Source organism: Dermochelys coriacea, chromosome 3 (genome assembly GCF_009764565.3).
Source record: "Dermochelys coriacea isolate rDerCor1 chromosome 3, rDerCor1.pri.v4, whole genome shotgun sequence".
In the NCBI taxonomy this organism is placed as follows: Eukaryota; Metazoa; Chordata; order Testudines; family Dermochelyidae; genus Dermochelys; species Dermochelys coriacea.
The window spans coordinates 133367179-133386947 of record NC_050070.1 but is presented as its reverse complement, the minus strand read 5'-3'; the positions used below and the strand labels follow the sequence as shown (position 1 = coordinate 133386947).

General features: G+C 43.9%; 1 protein-coding gene across 1 annotated transcript in view; it reads right to left on the bottom strand.

Annotated features, from left to right (window-relative positions):
- DISC1 (DISC1 scaffold protein) overlaps positions 1-19769 on the bottom strand; it is a 379838-nt gene that overhangs the window by 180457 nt on the left and 179612 nt on the right. The window contains exon 10 of the mRNA XM_038396820.2: positions 10380-10568. Coding sequence (XP_038252748.1) covers positions 10380-10568 — 189 coding nt within the window. The remainder of the gene's footprint in view (positions 1-10379; positions 10569-19769) is intronic.

The following is a 19769-nucleotide window of genomic DNA, read 5'->3' as shown; positions in this document are numbered from 1 at the left end:
TTAGAGACTAACAAATTTATTAGAGCATAAGCTTTCGTGAGCTACAGCTCACTTCATCGGATGCATTTGGTGGAAAAAACAGAGGAGAGATTTATATACACGCACACAGAGAACATGAAACAATGGGTTTATCATACACACTGTAAGGAGAGTGATCACTTAAGATAAACCATCACCAGCAGCAGGGGGGGAAAGGAGGAAAACCTTTCATGGTGACAAGTAAGGTAGGCTAATTCCAGCAGTTAACAAGAATATCAGAAAAAAAAGGAGTACTTGTGGCACCTTAGAGACTAACAAATTTATTAGAGCATAAGCTTTCGTGAGCTACAGCTCACTTCATCGGATGTTCTCCAACTGGTTTTTGAATGTTATAATTCTTGACGTCTGATTTGTGTCCATTCATTCTTTTACGTAGAGACTGTCTATCATGCATTCCTACAACTACAATACCCACCTGCTGAAGTGAAGAAACAGATTGACAGAGCCAGAAGAGTACCCAGAAGCCACCTACTACAGGACAGGCCCAACAAAAAAAACAACAGAATGCCACTAGCCATCACCTTCAGCCCCCAACTAAAACCTCTCCAACGCATCATCAAGGATCTACAACCTATCCTGAAGGACGACCCATCACTCTCACAGATCTTGGGAGACAGACCAGTCCTTGCTTACAGACAGCCCCCCAATCTGAAGCAAATACTCACCAGCAACCACACACCACACAACAGAACCACTAACCCAGGAACCTATCCTTGCAACAAAGTCCGTTGCCAACTCTGTCCACATATCTATTCAGGGGATACCATCATAGGGCCTAATCACATCAGCCACACTATCAGAGGCTCGTTCACCTGCGCATCTACCAATGTAATATATGCCATCATGTTCCAGCAATGCCCCTCCGCCATGTACATTGGCCAAACTGGACAGTCTCTACGTAAAAGAATGAATGGACACAAATCAGACGTCAAGAATTATAACATTCAAAAACCAGTTGGAGAACACTTCAATCTCTCTGGTCACTCGATCACAGACCTAAGAGTGGCTATCCTTCAACAAAAAAGCTTCAAAAACAGACTCCAACGAGAGACTGCTGAATTGGAATTAATTTGCAAACTGGATACAATTAACTTAGGCTTGAATAGAGACTGGGAATGGATGAGTCATTACACAAAGTAAAACTATTTCCCCATGGTATTTCTCCCCCCCACCCCACCCCCCACTGTTCCTCTGATATTCTTGTTAACTGCTGGAATTAGCCTACCTTACTTGTCACCATGAAAGGTTTTCCTCCTTTCCCCCCCCCCTGCTGCTGGTGATGGCTTATCTTAAGTGATCACTCTCCTTTGAAGTGAGCTGTAGCTCACGAAAGCTTATGCTCTAATAAATTTGTTAGTCTCTAAGGTGCCACAAGTACTCCTTTTCTTTTTGCAAATACAGACTAACACGGCTGCTACTCTGAAACCAGTCAATGAAGAGATCAACACAGCAAGGTTTTGCCAAAGTCGTAGGTTTCAAGGAGAAGTGTGGAGGAGAATAGAGGGGGCTTTTGATGCAGGGGAAGTAGAAGGTTTTTCTAAAGATAGAAAGTAATATGAAAGAAAAAGCACAGAGCAGGAGTGGGAAGAGAAGGCAACCAATGACATGCCACTGGTCTGATTGTCTATCTAGAAAAATTAAGCATCTGCTATCTATGGTGAAAGACTCATCAACTACACCACTGAAATAATTAAACTAGTTTAAACATTCAGAAAAGGAAACTGACTTGTCTTCCTGGTAGTGTTAGCTCAAATTAACACCTCTCCAGTTAAACTCAAGTGAGAGCAGTCACACAGAATGACTGGATTAGCAGCACTGAGTGGCTGAGCCCCCACTGTGTTACTAGGTCAAGAGTCAGCAGAACTCAAGCTTCAACACACCCCGACAGGCCAGCTAGCCCGAGTTTAAATCATAACTGGACTTAAACTAGAGATTTTTAAGCATAGACAGGAGTCGGGTTCTGGTAACATTTGAGGTACACCTTGAGCTAGCACTGCAGTGAAGACAAGCCCTCTGAAGCACCTAATACATGAATATACAACTCTGAAACACAGGAGGGGAAAAAATGGTCTAGAAGTAACAAAATATTTTTGTTACAGATTCTGGTGAAATTGAACCAAGTCGTTCATGTATATTTCTATCTTTATTATTATTATTATTACTACTAACAACAACAACTACTGCCTGATTTAAAAGAATAAATCTTTGCTTTAAAAAATGAAAATGTTATGTTGCTTATTCTCTAATCAAATGACATCTTTTTACATTAAAATAAGTTAAAATCATGACAGACTACTTTCTCTGAGGGTAACTAATGCATGTTTTACCTCATTTTGCTGTTTTTGCTATTGCTTTCTAAACTCAAATCAACAAGGACATGGGATACGAATGTTGCAAATTCCTAAATAGCCAGAATATTGGCATTTTGGATGAACTCTGATTTCCCAACAATAACCCAAAATCATTTAGCTTCTAGTTATTTAAGAGCTGTGTATCAGTGCATGATTTGGGGTTTCAGAGAGATTCCTAAACTTCTCAAAACCATACTAGTCAATTAGCAGCAGGGTTTGTTGAAGTCATGGGATTTCAATGACAGCCATTTTGCAATCATCATTCCTCCTTCATTTAGTGACTGGGTGCAGTCTTGCTGCTGCTATGCCTCAGGCTGACTGTTTCTCTCTGCCACAACTATTTCCAGAAGGATATAATAAAAATTACCATCCATAATAATATTTTTAATAAGAATCTCATTTCTCTGGTTCTCTCTGCTTACTCTTTGTGATGTAGATATTCTTCCTCTAAACTTCCCTACCCGTTATTCAAGAGATCTCATCTATCCTTATATTTCCAAGGTATGTTTCTCAAAATATTCCTGTTTATAATAAAAATGAGATGTGTGCATACTGGGGTATTTACCAATCCCTACTATCATCAATATTCCTTATACAGTCAGTAACTTCATCTTTATTTTACTATTCTTTCTCCCTCCATTTTTCTAAATAGGCATGATCACAGACTATATTTTGTGATGAACACCAAAACATCCCAAAGTCAAAGTTACTCGACTAATTTCAATTGCCAGTTGCTAAAGGTTAAATTCAATAATAACCTTGAAAAAACCCCTGTTCTCATCACCAATCAGTCTGCATAGAAAACAGGGTGTGACATTCAATAAAGAACAGCAGCAACCACAGAGAAAGCCTTCTCAATGATAATGTGCCATCTGCAGTTTAGACTATTCCATGTTTTATTTTCCAAGCATAAAAGCACTATGTGAAAAGACAACTGGTTCATGAAACTCCATGTCCTTTTTTAAAATACAAGATATTTACCACTTTTCACAGGTTTGTTTCCAACCAAAATTCACATGCCAAATGCTCTCAAATCTAAAGGAGTGTCTATCTTCCAAAAAGTAAAATGGTGTAGATTATATGAAGAACAAATAATTTTAATAGTTTATACAGCTTTCAGCAATTTGTGCTCCACAGGGTTTTATTTCATACAGAATTAACTTCCTTCACTTATTCTTGTGGAATTACAACAAAACAAATTACAATCTGTATGGTAAATCTCTGACATATGTCAGTGCTTTACAATTTATCATCATTATAGTTTACAGTAAATTTCAGCATAATATGATGCTTTATTGCATACCCAAAAAACAATCTTTGAACTGCTGCCAATTCTGTTGGTCCAACAAGCTCACACAAACATTTGTCTGAAAGCTCACTGAAGAACTACTCATTTGAAAAATGTACCATTTGGAAAATTATGGAAAGTTCCCTTTCTCTAACAGAGCAGGTAGCAATATGAAGGGCACAGTCTGGAGGACCAAAAAAACCTCTTCAATTCATTGGCAAACCCAAATAATTAGAAAGCATGCTTCATCATCTGCTTTTGGATCACTTTGTTTACCTGATGGGTTTCAGAGCGGTAGCCGTGTTAGTCAGTATCAGCAGAAAGAAGAAGGAGTACTTGTGGCACCTTAAGAGACTAACAAATTTATCTGAGCATAAGCTTTTGTGGGCTAAAGCCCACTTCATCAGATACATGCAGTGGAAAATACAGTAGGAAAATGCAGTATAGATAGATAGAAATATACACACACACACACACACACACACACACACACACACACACACACACACACACACACACACACAGAGAACATGAAAAAATGGGGGTTGCCATACCAACTCTTAACGAGACCAATCGATTAACGTGGGCTATTCTCAGCAGCAGAAAAAAAAACTTTTGTAGTGATAATCAGGATGGCCCATTTCAAACAGTTGACAAGAAGGTGTGAGTAACAGTAGGAGGAAAATTAGCATGGGGAAATAGTGTTTAGTGTAATGACTCATCCACTCCCAGTCTTTATTCAAGCCTAATTTAATGGTGTCCAGTTTGCAGATTAATTCCAGTTCTGCTGTTTCTCGTTGGAGTCTGTTTTCGAAGGTTTTTTTTGATTGAATAATTGAGACTTTTAGGTCTGTAATTGAGTGTCCAGGGAGGCTGAAGTGTTCTCCGACTGGTTTTTGAATGTTATAATTCTTGACGTTTGGTTTGTGTCCATTTATTCTTTTGCGTAGAGACTGTCCGATTTGGCCAATGTACATGGCAGAGGGGCATTGCTGGCACATTATGGCATTTATCACATTGGTAGATGTGCAGGTGAACGAGCCTCTGATAGCATGGCTGATGTGATTAGGTCCTATGAAGGTGCACCTTGAATAGCTATGTGGAGAGAGTTGGCAATAGGCTTTTTTGCAAGGATAGGTTCCTGGGTTAGTGTTCTTATTGTGTGGTTGCTGGTGAGTATTTGCTTCAGGTTGAGGGGCTATCTGTAAGTGAGGACTGGCCTGTCTCCCAAGATCTGTGAGAGTGAGAGATCATCCTTCAGGATAGGTTGTAGATTCTTGATGATGTGCTGGAGAGGTTTTAGTTGGGGGCTGAAGGTGATGGCTAGTGGCGTTCTGTTACTTTCTTTGTTGGGCCTGTCCTGTAGTAGGTGACTTCTGGGTACTCTTCTGGCTCTGTCAATCTGTTTCTTTACTTCAGCAGGTGGGTATTGTAGTTATAAGAATGCTTGATAGAGATATTGTAGATGTTTGTCTCTGTTTCTAGCAAGATAAATACTTGTCTAGTAGCACAGAGGACATGTCTTCCTTCCCTTCCTACATATATTTTCAAGAGTACTGTTGCTTTAAATCTCTTTAGTGGCCTACAAATTCCATCTTTTTGTTTTTAAGATAGCTTTTCCTGTCTGGTCACCTTGGAAAAAAAAACTCAGCATCCTTCCAAAAGAGCAATGCTGTTGTCTCTTCTACCAGCATGCTGCTCAGAAGATTTTGAGGTAAGAAAAGAGTTTCAAACTCTGGAACTATCTCAAATTCTTTCTCAAGAAAGCAACTCTAAGCCCTGGTCTACACTACAGGGTTAGGTTGAATTTAGCCGCATTAGGTTGATTTTAAAATGAATGCATCTACACAACCAACCCCGTTCCGGCAACCTAAAGGGCTCTTAAAATCGATTTCTGTACTCCTCCCCGGCGAGGGGAGTTGAGCTAAAATTGACCTTGCTGGGTCGAATTTGGGGTAGCGCAGACACAATTTGACAGTATTGGCCTCTGAGAGCTATCCCAGAGTTCTCCAATGTGACCGCTCTGGACAGCACTTTTAACTCTGATGCACTAGCCAGGTACACAGGAAAAGCCCCAGGAAATTTTGAATTTCATTTCCTGTTTGGTCAGCATGGCGAGCTCAGCAGCGCAGGTGACCATGCATTCCTCCCAGAATCGCAAATGAGCTCCAGCATGGAGCGAACAGGAGACACTGGATCTGATTGCTGTATGGGGAGAAGAATCTGTGCTGGCAGAACTCTGATCAAAAAGAAGAAATGCTAATATATATGCCAAAAATCACACAGGGCATAGCGGAGAGAGGCTACAACAGGGACGCAAAGCAGTCCCGCATGAAAGTTATGGAGTTCAGGCAAGCCTACCAAAAGACAAAGGAGGCAAATGGTCACTCCGGGCCAGAGCCCCGTACATGCTGCTTCTATGATCAGCTGCATGGCATTCTAGAGGGGGACCCTACCACTACCCCACCACTGTCCGTGGACACCTGCAAGGGGGGAGTCTCATGCAACACAGAAGAGGATTTTGTGGATGAAGAAGAGGAGGAGGAGGAGAAGAATGCGCAGCAGGCAAGCGGTGAATCCGTTCTCCCCAGCAGCCAGGACCTTTTCATCACCCTGGAGCTAACACCCTCCCAAGGCGGGATCGCCAACCCTGAAGCCGGAGAAAGCACCTCTGGTGAGTGCACATTTGTAACTACAGTACAGGGTTTAAAAGCAATAGTGTTTAATGTTTGAGTTGCCCTGAAGACTTGGGATGCATTCGCGGCCAGTACAGCTAATGGAAAAGTCTGTTAACGTATCTGGGGATGGAGCGGGAATCCTCCAGGGACATCTCCATGAAGCTCTCCTGGAGGTACTCTGAAAGTCTTTGCAGAAGGTTTCTGGGGAGGGATGCCTTATTTCGTTTACCACGCCAAGCCAGTAGCAAGTAGCCTGGAATCATTGCAGCACAAAGCCTAGCAGCGAATGGTCCTGGGTTTTGATTGCATTCAAGCAACATTTGGTCTTTATCTTTCTGTGTTAGCCTCAGGAGAGTGATATTCACGGTCACCTGATTGAAATAGGGGAATTTTTGTAAGGGAACAGTAAAAGAACCCCGTTCATACTGGATTGTTTGCACTTGGCTAAAAGGGATCATCCCGGAGAATAGCCATGCAGCAGGGGGAGGGGTGAAGGGATTATCCCAGAAAATAGCCATGCGGTGGGGTGGGGGGAGGTGTGTGCTGCACATCCACCTGAAAATCGCAGCCCCTCCTTTTAAATGTGAAACCTAGCTGGCATTGCTTGCTATTGGAAAGGATGGCACTGCAGTTTGAAACCATTCCCACATGTTAAGAAGGCAGAAGACGTCAACCCCGCATACCAAAAGGCTTACCATGGCTGCCTGGAAACCGAATTCTGTTGCCCGGCCATTTGTGATGTGTCACCATACCGGCTCAATATAAAAGGAAAATGCGACCTTGTACTTAAAGCACATGTGGTGTCTGCTGTAAATTGCTTGATTCACTGTGAAAGAGTCTCCCTTTTGTTCTCAGAAATGTATCCTCTTAAATTTTACTCTCCCTTTTTATCTCCCCCCAGGTGCAAATGTTTCCACACTCCCCTTATCTCCATCCCTGAAGTTATCACAGATTAGAAGTCTAAAAAAAACGCACTCACGATGACATGTTTTCCGAGCTCATGCAGTCCTCCCGCACTGATAGGGCACAGCTGAATGCATGGAGGCATTCAGTGACAGAGGCCAGGAAAGCATTAAGTGAGCGCGAAGAGCAGAGGCAGGAGGTGATGCTGAGGCTAATGGCGGAGCAAAAGGACATGATGAACCATCTGTTCGAGCTGCAGGAAAGCCAACAAGAGCACAGACCCCAGCTGCATCCATTGTATAACCACCTACCCTCCTCTCCAAGTTCCATATCCTCCTCACCCAGACGCCCAAGAACGCAGGGCGGGAGGCTCCGGACACCCAGCCACTCCACTCTAGAGGATGGCCCAAGCAACGGAAGGCTGTTATTCAAACTGTTTTGACTTGCAGTGTGGCTACAATAAGCAAAGTGGCCTTGTCCTTCCCTCCTCCCGCACCCCAGCCCACCCAGGCTACCTTGTTAGTTATCTCACTTTTCTTTTTAATTAATAAAGAAAGAATGCATGGTTTTAAAACAATAGTTACTTTATTTCCTTTGCCAGCTGTGATCGAAGGGGGGAGGGTGGTTGTCTGACAGGGAATTAAAATCAACAAAGGGGGAGGGTTTGCAGCAAGGAGAAACACACACAACTGTCACACCGTAGCCTGGGCAGTCATGAAACTGGTTTTCAAAGCCTCTCTGATGCGCAGCACGCCTAGCTGTGCTCTTCTAATCGCCCTATTGTCTGGCTGCTCAAAATCGGCCACCAGGCAATTTGCCTAAACGTCCCACCTCGCCATAAATGTCTCCCCCTTACTCTCACAGATATTATGGAGCACACAGCAAGTAGCAATAACATGTTGGTTGCGCTGAGGTCTAACCTAGTCAGCAAACAGTGCCAGTGAGCTTTTAAATGTCCAAAGGCACACTCTACCACCATTCTGCACTTGCTCAGCCTATAGTTGAACTGACCCTTACTACTGTCCAAGCTGCCTGTGTACAGCTTCATGAGCCATGGGAGCAAGGGGTAGGCTGGGTCCCCAAGGATAACTATTGGCCTTTCAACATCCCCAACAGTAATTTTCTGGTCTGGGAAGCAAGTCCCTTCTTATAACTGCTCGAACAGCTCGGAGTTCCTAAAGATACAAGCATCATGCACCTTTCCCAGCCATCCCATGTCGATGTCGGTCAAACATCCCTTGTGAACCACCAGTGCTTGCAGCACCATTGAGAAGTAACCCTTGTGGTTTATGTACTGGTTTGCAAGATGGTCCAGTGCCAAGATAGGACTATGTGTTCCATCTATCGCCCCACCACAGTTAGGGAAACCTATTGCAGCAAAGCCATCCACTATGACCTGCACATTTCCCAGAGTCACTACCCTTGATAGCAGAACGTTAATGATTGCATTGGCTACTTGGATCACAGCAGTCCCCATAGTAGACTTGCCCACACCAAATTGATTCCCAACTGACCGGTAGCAGTCAGGCGTCGCAAGGTTCCACAGGGCTATCGCCACTCGCTTCTCAACTGTCAGGGCAGCTCTCATCTTGGTATTCCTGTGCTTCAGTGCGGGGGAAAGCAACTCATGAAGTTCGAGGAAAGTGGCCTTATGCATGAAAAAGTTTTACAGCCACTGGGAATCATCCCATACCTGCAACACTATGTGGTCCCACCAGTCTGTGCTTGTTTGCCAGACCCAGAATCGGCGTTCCACTATATCATCCAGGCCCACTGCAGTCATGATGTCCCAATTGCCACAGCCTGTGCTTTCAGGAACATCTGTATCCATGCCCTCATCACAATTGTCCTCTTGCTGGCGTCTCTTAGCCCGGTCCTGAACATACTCCAGGATAATATGCGAGATGTTTACAATGCTCACAACAACAGCAGTGAGCTGAGCGGGCTCCATGCTTGCCATGGTCTGGTGTCTGCACGGGTAACCCAGGAAAAAAGGCACAAAACGATTGTCTGCCATTGCTTTCACAGAAGGAGGGAGGGAAGGGCGACTGACGACATATACCCAAAATCACCCTCGACAATGGTTTTGTCCCATCAAGCATTGGTAGTTTAACCCAGAATTCCAATGGGCAGCGGAGACTGCGGGAACTGTGGGATAGCTACCCACAGTGCACCACTCTAAGTCGATGCTAGCCACGGTATAGAGGACACACTCTGCCGACTTAATACGCTTAGTGGAGACATACACAATTGACTGTATAAAATCAATTTCTAAAAATCGATTTCTATAAAATTGACCTAATTTCATAGTGTAGACATACCATTACGTTTAGCAGGCAGAGTTAACTACAGTATATCTGTATTTGTAATCAATTAAACACTACTCCATCTTTTACTTAAGCAACATAGCCACTATATCTGGAAACTTACTGAAAGGCTTCAGGAAGGGAAGGCAGAAGACAGATCTACAGAATTCAGAAGCAGCACTACTTTGTCAGCTGCATTCACTTAATCACAGATCAAATTTCCTGATTCCACTTTGAAACGGTAAGCCACAAAGGCTGCTTATGTTGACTTGCTAGCTGTACTCGCTAAACCACTTATTTAAATAAAGACTTCATACTTTCAAAACTTTGTGCCCTCTATGGGTTACACACTTTCCCAACAAACATACTGAATAAATACCCAATTCTGTTAAAGGCAGAGGCTCCTACTGTTGTGGACACCCTATATTTTCCACAGATGAAAAGTACAAGAATATTTATGTTCAAGATATTTGATTATGCACATGATGTACATGCACAAGGCATTATTATTATTAATTGGGTTTCAGAATAAGAGACTTTTTGAGAATCAGGGCTAAGAGATACCAAAAGCACTCTACAAAACTAATATACACAAAGCTAGAAAAAATGTCACTCATGAATGACAAGACAGAGCCTGACAGCATGTACAAACTACTATTTATCAAGGTCGTGCCAAAATTTCCCTCCTAAAAATGGTAGGTTCTGCATGTCACACACATCACAGGGCTGTTCATCCAATCAAGCAGAATACTGATCCACCCACAATATAGCAAAAGCAAAGCTTCAATCACCCAACAGCTGGTGAACTACTTACCAAAGGCAGACTCCCCGTGCTCCAGTTCTTGTTTCAATCTGTTGAAATCTTCTTTAATTCCCTCTAATTTTCGGACATTTCTGGCATTCAGCACCAACAGCTCATTGAGAAGTCCCTCCAGCCCTTCTCTCTCAGATGTTAATGATCTGATTTCTTCTGCAAGATCCTTAGCAGTACAGAAATTACTTCCTGCAGTTTCATTTGGAGGGAGGGTAAGAGAGAAGGAAACAAACATTTGCAACATCAGTAGATTGCACAGAAAACACAGGAAATTAAGCAACTAAAGACCCAAGCAGCAACTAAAACAACAGTATTAAAAGAGGAGAGTTTTGCATTCTGTTTAATTTTTCTGCTCCACTAAATACCATTACAGGAAACATTCTTAATAACCCATTGCAACAAGATGTTCACAATTATGGTTTACCTAGTTTATTTTACACAGAAAACATTTCCTCCTTTTTAGTTTTTAATTATTTTTTACACTTGTGGGGAAAACCCACGTCTAATATTTAAGTTGAAGAAAATTTCACACTTGTAATTCATGGGTCATTACCTTGTAGTCCATCAGATCATCATCAGGCTTTATAGTGTATCTCAATTTATAATTGCCAGATGATATAGTACATTTAAATGGGTGCCATCAATCTGTTAGACTCCAGAAAACATCTTTCTTGCACAACGATAAATACCATATACCATTATTTCTTTATGGTTTTTATATATAGAACAAACTGTGTTTGTAAATGGTGTGCACCTATTAAAAATAATATATCAAGAAAAAAATGCTGAGGTTGCATGGATAAGTGCTTAAAAATCAGGACTCTCGACTTTTCTCTCCCTGAAACGTGTAGTTTAGGAGCTATGCAGGGTTCCTGATATTCCCATCTTATTTTGCCCTACAGTTCCTGAGTAGTGTGTGATTCCCATTAGAGAATCAGAACTGGGAGTCAGGAGTCCTGAGTTAAATTCCCAGCTCTACCGCTGGCTTGCTTATGATATTAGTCCTCAAACTCTCTGTGCCTCGTTTTGTAAAAATCAAGATAATAGCACTTCCCTACTTCACAAGGATAATTACACTGATGACACTAGAAAGTTGTACCAATTTAACTATGTCAGTATAGTTAAAATCACACAATCCCCCAAATGTGGATGCAGTTATAGCAGTATAAAGGAGCTTTCTACCACTTTTGCTATTCCAGTATGGGAAGGGGAATAACCATACCAGTATAAGTAATTTTTACACAATTGAAATTGTGTTCACAGTAGGGATTTCACTGGTATAGCTATTTCGGTAAAAAAAAAAAAATCACACACACCCACAACCAAAATAGTTATACTAGTAAAACATTTAAATGTAAACTAGCCCTAAGGTGGCAGGGACCATATAAATACCTATAAACACAGATCTATAAAATAACCTTTGGGGCTCTGACGTAAGCAGCAAGGGCATTTAAGTGAGCTGTAGCTCACGAAAGCTTATGCTCTAATAAATTTGTTAGTCTCTAAGGTGCCACAAGTACTCCTTTTCTTTTTGCGAATACAGACTAACACGGCTGCTACTCAGGTGAAACACTGCTTCTAGAAATTAATGTGAAGCACATCCACTTGTGCATATATTATCCATCTACCACCTCAAAACTCAAAAGAGAATACATAGATTATAGGTATCTCAGACCATAACAGCTCCATCTATTGTCCACATACCAAAATGCTTTATGAAATTTTTCGTTGAAAAGGACAATAAACTGCTGCCTATACACAACAGATGATTTTCTAAGGTAAACAATTTTGTTTTTCTTTAAAAAATATCCCAAAGCACCAATCGGCAAAATTTCAGCTTCAGACATAAGTATAGTGTATTTTTTAATTCAATCCTGAGAGTCAGAAGAACTCTCAATCTATCATTTTTTCCCTTACAATAAATTAAAGAAACCAAACAATCGTCTCTTTACTTATAACAAAATCTCTATTTCTATTGCCTAGGTTAGGTCCTATATGCCAAATTTCAACCTACAGTGAATTTTTACAAATAAATAATTATAAATAACCGCTAAGAGTAGGGTGAATAAGTGTCATCCTTCCCCTCCCCTCATCCTGAGCCATTATAAATGTTTTATAAACCTAATCTGTGATTTGCTTCCACAGGGGTGGGAGGAAATGAGGAAAAAGTCAACATATAATAATGGATGAATGGCAAATATTGAGATGTCTCTAAGGCAGCAAGACTGACAACAAAACAATGGTCTCTCCAAAGAAAATAGAACTCATTACAAGCCTTAGTGCACAGGATCCTTAATAAAACATAAAAAAGACGATATTCTTAATTAAAATCTGGAGCCTTCTTTCTACTTCTGAAAAAAGCTAGGGAGAAGATGCTATACATGAAAGTTTTATATATGTTGAATGATTATGAATTCCCAGAGGAGAGGTTAATATCAAAACTCAGGCTATGATGAAAAGGCATCAAGTATATGCCCATAACGTAAATCTCCCTGATGTAGCTTTTCCAGACAGTAGAAATATGCATGAGTCTGTGATGAAAAATCAGAAAAGCATATACAGATCTGTGAACCACCTCCTGAAAGTGCCATCAGTGAACTCCTGACCGCAATCACAGTAACTAAAATAGGCACTTTCTAAATGCCACAAGAAGGTTAATTTTAAAAATATATCTATTTCCCTACCTGCCAACATTATAAAAAAAAATGCCCTTCTGCTTATTAGAAGCCACAAGTCACTTTGGTTACTATAGAAATATCCTTTAGACACCTGTCAAAATATTTCAGTTTGTTAGTATCATAAATTTGTTAAAATGCCTCATTTTGATGACAAAGTAATTCTACCACCTAAACGGAGCACAATAATTCATCACTTTCCTGCATACCTGGGGTTAAATTTCTACAGCTGTACCACTGTAGACAGTGTTCTTTTGGATCTCACTGAAGATCCAGGGAATAGGCGATCAGGCCTAATGGCTAGAATCAGGTGCCTGGAACTGGAGCCAGGGTCAGAGTGAGGTGCCAAGCCAAAGGTCAGAGCCAGAGACAGCGTCAGGGGCAGGGCATAGGAGTAGGGATCTGAAGTGAGTCAGGAAAGCAGGAACCATGAACAGACAGGAGTCTGGGACAAAATGGGCAGGAACAGGCTGGGGGTCAGGGTACAGGAGTCAGGCAAATAGGCAGGGTTCGTAGTAGCCAGGGATTCACCAAGTTGCTCAAACAACTTCCTGTACCTCTATCTGCTTTAAATAGTGCATCCCAGCCAATCGTTGGGGCTGGACATCTCCCTCAATCAGCTTTGTGGGCAGAGCCTTTGTGAGCTAGAGCTTTGCTAGCCCCCTTCTCCCCTAGTTTGGGTAAGCTACTGGGTGGCGGCCACCGTCTGAGCATGGCCTAGGGACTCACAGGCCCTGGTTCAAGGCCCATGATCTTACACCCTTAACCAATAAACCCTTATCAGAATTTATAAGGAAAACATAGAATGCTGAAGAAAGTAGTGCTGGTTGTGCAGAAAGTGGTAGTCATTATCAAAATAATAAATAAATCTTTCAGTTGAGACCTAAAACCAAGGTTTAATTACCCCATGTGTGGTCATTAAAGATCCCATGGCATTTCTGACAAGAATAGATATTTACTTCCAGTGCCTGGGCCAGATTTCAGTTTAGATAAGTAATTTACCTAGGCAAAATTCCCCGGCAATATGCATTAAATGTGATATTCTTCATTTTGTCCTAAACTATTGTGGAGTGTTAATGAGAGCTGAAAGACTACCGAGATCCTCACCAGCAACGACTGCATTTCTCAAGTGTGCATGTATAAATATAAATATAAATATATAAATATTTATAAATATGCATACCCACATAACATTATACCAGATGGGTGAAATTAACAACTTAATATATTTCATGAAAACATTGGCAGGTTCATGGAATTTTACTGTGCTACTTTTAAGATGTTAAATTTTTTAATTTGAACAAATATATGAAATCAACACTCACTCATAGAATTTATTAATTCAGTAGAAAAAGTAGTATCCAACCATGTGAAAGGAAACCGGGATTATAATAAAACCTCTAATTAACTAAGTGATCTTTGCCAAATCAATTCTGCGACTTATTACTTTCCATTACCAGGAGCATCAGATATAAAAGGATTTATCCCCAAAATCATTCATGAATTTTCCACTTTGGAACACGGACTAATCATAGTTATCAATCACTCATGACACTCTATGAATGGTTTCAGTCTCTACCCTGTGCTGACCCTGAATTATGCATCCAAACTCAGTGTCCCCTTCTGGGATTTGGCTTTATTGGTAGTCAAAAAGCATCATCACAATAAACCTTCGCCTAAACTTCCTCCCTGAGTTTGGAGGTCCCTAATGTTTTCCTCTGGGACCGCCTCTCTCCTATATCCCCAATTCTCACTCCGTTGAGAGAGACTCCCATCTCCCTTATATCCAAAGGTGTTTATTAAACAGCACAGACCAAAATGAGCCATTGGAACACCAGCAGTTTTATGCAAGGTTCTAACACCAGCAGGGTGGGCCAACAGAAAAATCCTGCCATTCCATTACACACCATAGACACAAAGATCTGTTTTGAGAAGCAATGTAGTAGTGAGGAGGAAACAGAGCTTGGTTTTGATCATTTAAATCAATAAATTTAAATAAATGGTGTACTGGGTTTTATTTCGTGCAGTGAGAGATCAATACTGCAACATGAGGCACATATAATGATACTATATAAAGCAATACATGGTCAGTAGACAAAATGAGGGCTACTTGGTAGAAGTCTGAGGGCTCTTGCAGGATCTAACCTCAAGAGTTTGCAAAGAATTCTCACAGCTTAAACCAGTATAAATGACTTCACCAATCCAGACAAAAAGCATAATTGTTAAGGATCCCAAACACTGGTGGAGAAATTTATAACCCGTGCAACCAGGGAAGTGCACAGGGGCCCCCCACAATCCCAGGCCAGAGCAACACTCCATCATTTGGTAGATGGGGTCACAATGCAACTGAAATTTGGCCCACCCACACCTCCATAATGCCAGACAGACACATTTCTGTCTGGGCCACATTTCAGTGGTGTTGTGACCCCATGGGCATGGTCACAATGCCTATCAAATTTGGCCCACCCATCAACATTCCCTTTACACTGCACAAAGTAGATGTTTGCAGAAGCCTCAGCAGTCTTGTTCTGAGCTGGCTTTTTGTCCACTTGATGAGTATGCTGGTGAAAGCACTCTGTCTTCTATCCACCCAATCTGCCTTCTCATACTTATTAAACATTACACTCAAATTTTAGAGACCTCGTTCAGTATGGACCAGAGAGGAATGTGCCACCTCCTGAATTACAAATACTTCTTGAAATATAATCTGAGGCCTCCCATCCACACAGTGACCTAGCATTAGTCAGCTTGTGAAAACTGACACGATCACCAGGCAATATAACATACCTGCATACAAGGGTGACCAGGTGTCAGGTTTTCGACAGGAATATCCGATCGAAAAGGGATCCTGGCAGCTCTGGTCAGCATTGCTGACCGGGCCATTGACTGTCCAGTTGGCGGCGCCGCGCAGCAGAGTTGGCAGGTTCCCTGCTAGCCTCCACCCTGCGTGGCTCCTGGGAAGCAGCCAGCATGTCCCCACTCCAGCTCCTACATGTAGGGGCAGCAAGGGGGCTCCGAACGCTGCCTCTGCCCCAAGCGCCGCTCCCATTAGCCAGGAAACACTGCCAATGGGAGCTGTGGGGGCAGCGCCTGCAGACGGGGCAGCGCCTGCAAAGCTGCCTACCTGTGCCTCCACGTAGGAGCCAGAGGGGGGGGACATGTCGCTGCTTCTGGGAGCTGCTTGCAATAAGCGCTGCCAGACCCTGCACCTGTGACCCCCTCCCAGGCTCCAACCCTCTGCCCCAGCTCCCGCCCTGATCCCCCTCCTGCCCTCCGAACCCCTCGATCCCAGCCCAGAGCACCCTCTTGCATCCCAAACCCTTCATCTCCACCCCCACCCCAGAGCCTGCACTCCCAGCCGGAGCCCTCACTCCCCCCTCCGTGTCCCAACCCCTTGACCCAGCCCTGATCCCCCTTCTGCCCTCCAAACCCCTCAATCCCAGCCCGGAACACCCTCCAGTACCCCAAACCTCTTATCCCCCACCCCAGAGCCTGCACCCCCTGCCCAGAGCCCATACATCCAGTGGTGACCTGGAGCCAGTTCGCAGTGGTTCGCTAGAACCGGTTGTTAAATTTAGAAGCCCTTTTAGAACCGGTTGTTCCACGAGGGACAACTGGTTCTAAAAGGGCTTTTAAATTTAACCAGCCAAAAGTGGCATCTTAGGCGCCGACTCCACGGGTGCTCCAGCCCTGGAGCACCCAAGGGGAAAATTTGGTGAGTGCAGAGCACCCACCTGCAGCTCCCCACCCCACCCCCACCCCCAGCTCACCTCCGCCTCCTCCCCGGAACGCGCCACCCCGTTCTGCTTTTCCGCCCCCCCCCCAGGCTTCCCGCGAATCAGCTGTTCACACGGGAAGCTGGGGCATGCTGAGAAGCAGGCGGTGGCTTTGCACTCAGGCCCAGGGAGGCAGAGGTGAGCTGGGGTGGGGGCGCGCGAGGAGGGCCACCCGCGCCAGAGCAGGTAACCCGGGGGGGTGCAGAGGAACCGCTCCCCACCCCAGCTCACCTTCGCCACCCTCGGCCTGAGCAGGAAGCTGCCGCCTGCTTCTCAGCCCTTCCCAGCTTCCCACCGAACAGCTGATTTGCGGGAAGCCGGGGGGGGCGCGGAGAAGCAGAGCGGGGCTGTGCATTCAGGGGCAGAGGCAGAGCGGAGGTGAGGTGAGTTAGGGCTGAGCGCAGGGCAGGGAGCTGCCAGTGGGTGCTCTGCACCTACCAAATTTTCCCCGTGGGGGCTCCAGCCCCAGAAAACCCAGACTCGGCGCCTAAGGTGCCACTTTTGATGTGATCAGTGGGGGGATTGGCCGCTCCCCTTGCTCCCCCCTTAGCTAAACTCCACTACCCCTAGGAGCCAGAGGGACCTGCCGGATGCTTCCTGGGAGTTGCCCCAGGTAAGCACCGCCGGGACTCCCCACCTCACCCCCCGGCAGGTCCCTCTGGCTCTTAGGGGTGGGGTGGGCACCCATTACAGTGGCCCACGAGGCCCTCCTGCCCGGTTCTGGGGGCAGTCAGGGGACCATGGAGGGGGGGTGGATGGGGCAGGGGTCCTGGGGGGGGCATCAAGGAACGCGGGGGGTTGGATGGGGCAGGAGTCCTGGGAGGCGGGGATGGGCAACGACCCCCTCGTGGGGTGAGGAGGGAACCAGTTGTTAAGATTTTAGCAGCTCATCACTGAATACATCCTCCCACACCCCAACCCCCTGCCTCAGCCCAGAGCCCTCTTCCATACTCCAAACCTCTCGGCTCCATACTCCAAACTTCTCAGCTACATCCTCCAGCCCGGAGCCCCCTCCTGCACCCCAAGCCCCTCATCCCTGGTGCCACCCCAGAGCCTGCACCCCCAGCCGCATTGCAACCTACTGCCTCAGCCTGGAGTCCCCTCCCACACTGAACTCCTTATTTCTGGCCCCACCCAAGAGCCCGCAGCCCCAGCTAGAGCCCTCACACCCTCCCACACCCCAGCAAAAATGAAGGAGTGACTGAGGGTTGGGAGAGCAAGCGTCAGAGGGAGATGAAGTGAACAGGGGTGTGGCCTCAGTGAAGTGGCATAGCAGGGGGCAGGGCCTTGGAGGAGGGGTAGGCGGGGCAAGGGTGTTTGGTTTTGTGTGAATAGAAAGTTGGCAAATCTTCTGCATGCTTCACAAAATGTGCCTGCCTAATGTAACACTTTACCATTGCCTGTAATTTCTAAGTACACCCGAACAGATGTCATTTGTCACAATCCAGCAGACCATCTTATTTTATATACGAGTATGCATGTGCAGAGAGAAACAGAGATCCACCTCGGTGAAATTTCACATTTCTATACTACTATTCTAGCAACAATTGTTCCTTGTCAGTGAATTTACAAGGGATTAGTCTGGGAGTAAAATGGTCACAGCTATTTACTGATATACTTAAGGGTTTGTTAACATTTGAAAATTAATCTGGAATAAAGTAAGATGTGAATTTAAAGTGGATTAACTACTCCAGATTACATCCATGTATGGTCGCTCATATTCCTGAATAAGAGGGCCTTGTTCTGGAAAAAGAGCCTCCACATATAGATTTAATCAGGAATACCTCCTGATATAGACAAGTCCTAACACAAGGTATTTGGATGGACAGGAAAAAAAATCATGGGGATTTGCTGGGCCAATTCTCAGTTACAAGGACTCAGTCTTATTGATTCCCCTGGCACCTATCCAATGTCCTCCCAACTTAAGACAATGTTTCCTTAACACAATCCTTCTCCATCTGAAGAATGATCTGACAACATGGAGTTTCAGAAGCCCATCTCACACCCCTTATTGGTAGCAGTGAATGGGACTCCTCACATGGTGGTGTTCTATCTCATTTACCAATAGTGCTTTATCTGTTTCTGGATGCTTCAGAGATTCCAACGCCAGAAGGGACCACTGTGATCATCTATACTGACCTTCTGTATAACACAGGCCACAGAATTTCCCCCAAAACTCTTGGAGCATATTTTCAGAAAAATATCTAATCTTGGTTTAAAAATGGTTAGTGATGTAGAATCCATCCCGAAACTTGGTAAATTGTTTTAATGGTTAATTACCCTCACTTTTAAAAATGTATGCCTTATTTCCAGTTTGAGTTTCTCCATCTTCAACTTCCAGCCACTGGATCGTGTTATACCTTTCCCTGCTAGAGTGAAGAGTCCATTATCAAATATTTGTTCCCCATGTAGATACTTGTAGACTGATCAAGTCACCTCTTAACTGTCTCTTGTTAAACTAAATAGATTAAGCTCTTTGAATTTATCACTGTAAGGCAAGTTTTCTAATCCTTTAATCATTCTCATGGTTCTTCCCTGAACCTCTCCAACTTGTCAACATCCTTCCTGAATGGTGGACACCAAAACTGGACACAGTATTCCAGAAGTGGCCATATACCAGTACCATACACAGAGGTAAAATAAGAAATGATTACTAACCTTTCCAAAACTGTTGTTCTTTTATATGTGTTGCACATGTCTATTCCATTGTAGGTGTGTGTGCACTCCAGTACACCATTGCTGGAGAACTTTTTTCCCCAGTGGTAATGGTACCCCTCAGGGATGCACAAGCACCCTCTGCTGCCTCACGCATTGTGCGCAGGCATAAAGGGAGGAGCCAGCCCCAACCCCCTCAGTTCCTTCCTACCTACTCATATATAAAAATAAAGAGTGGAATGAGAACAGATCCTGGAACGGACATATGCTTAGTAAACATTTCT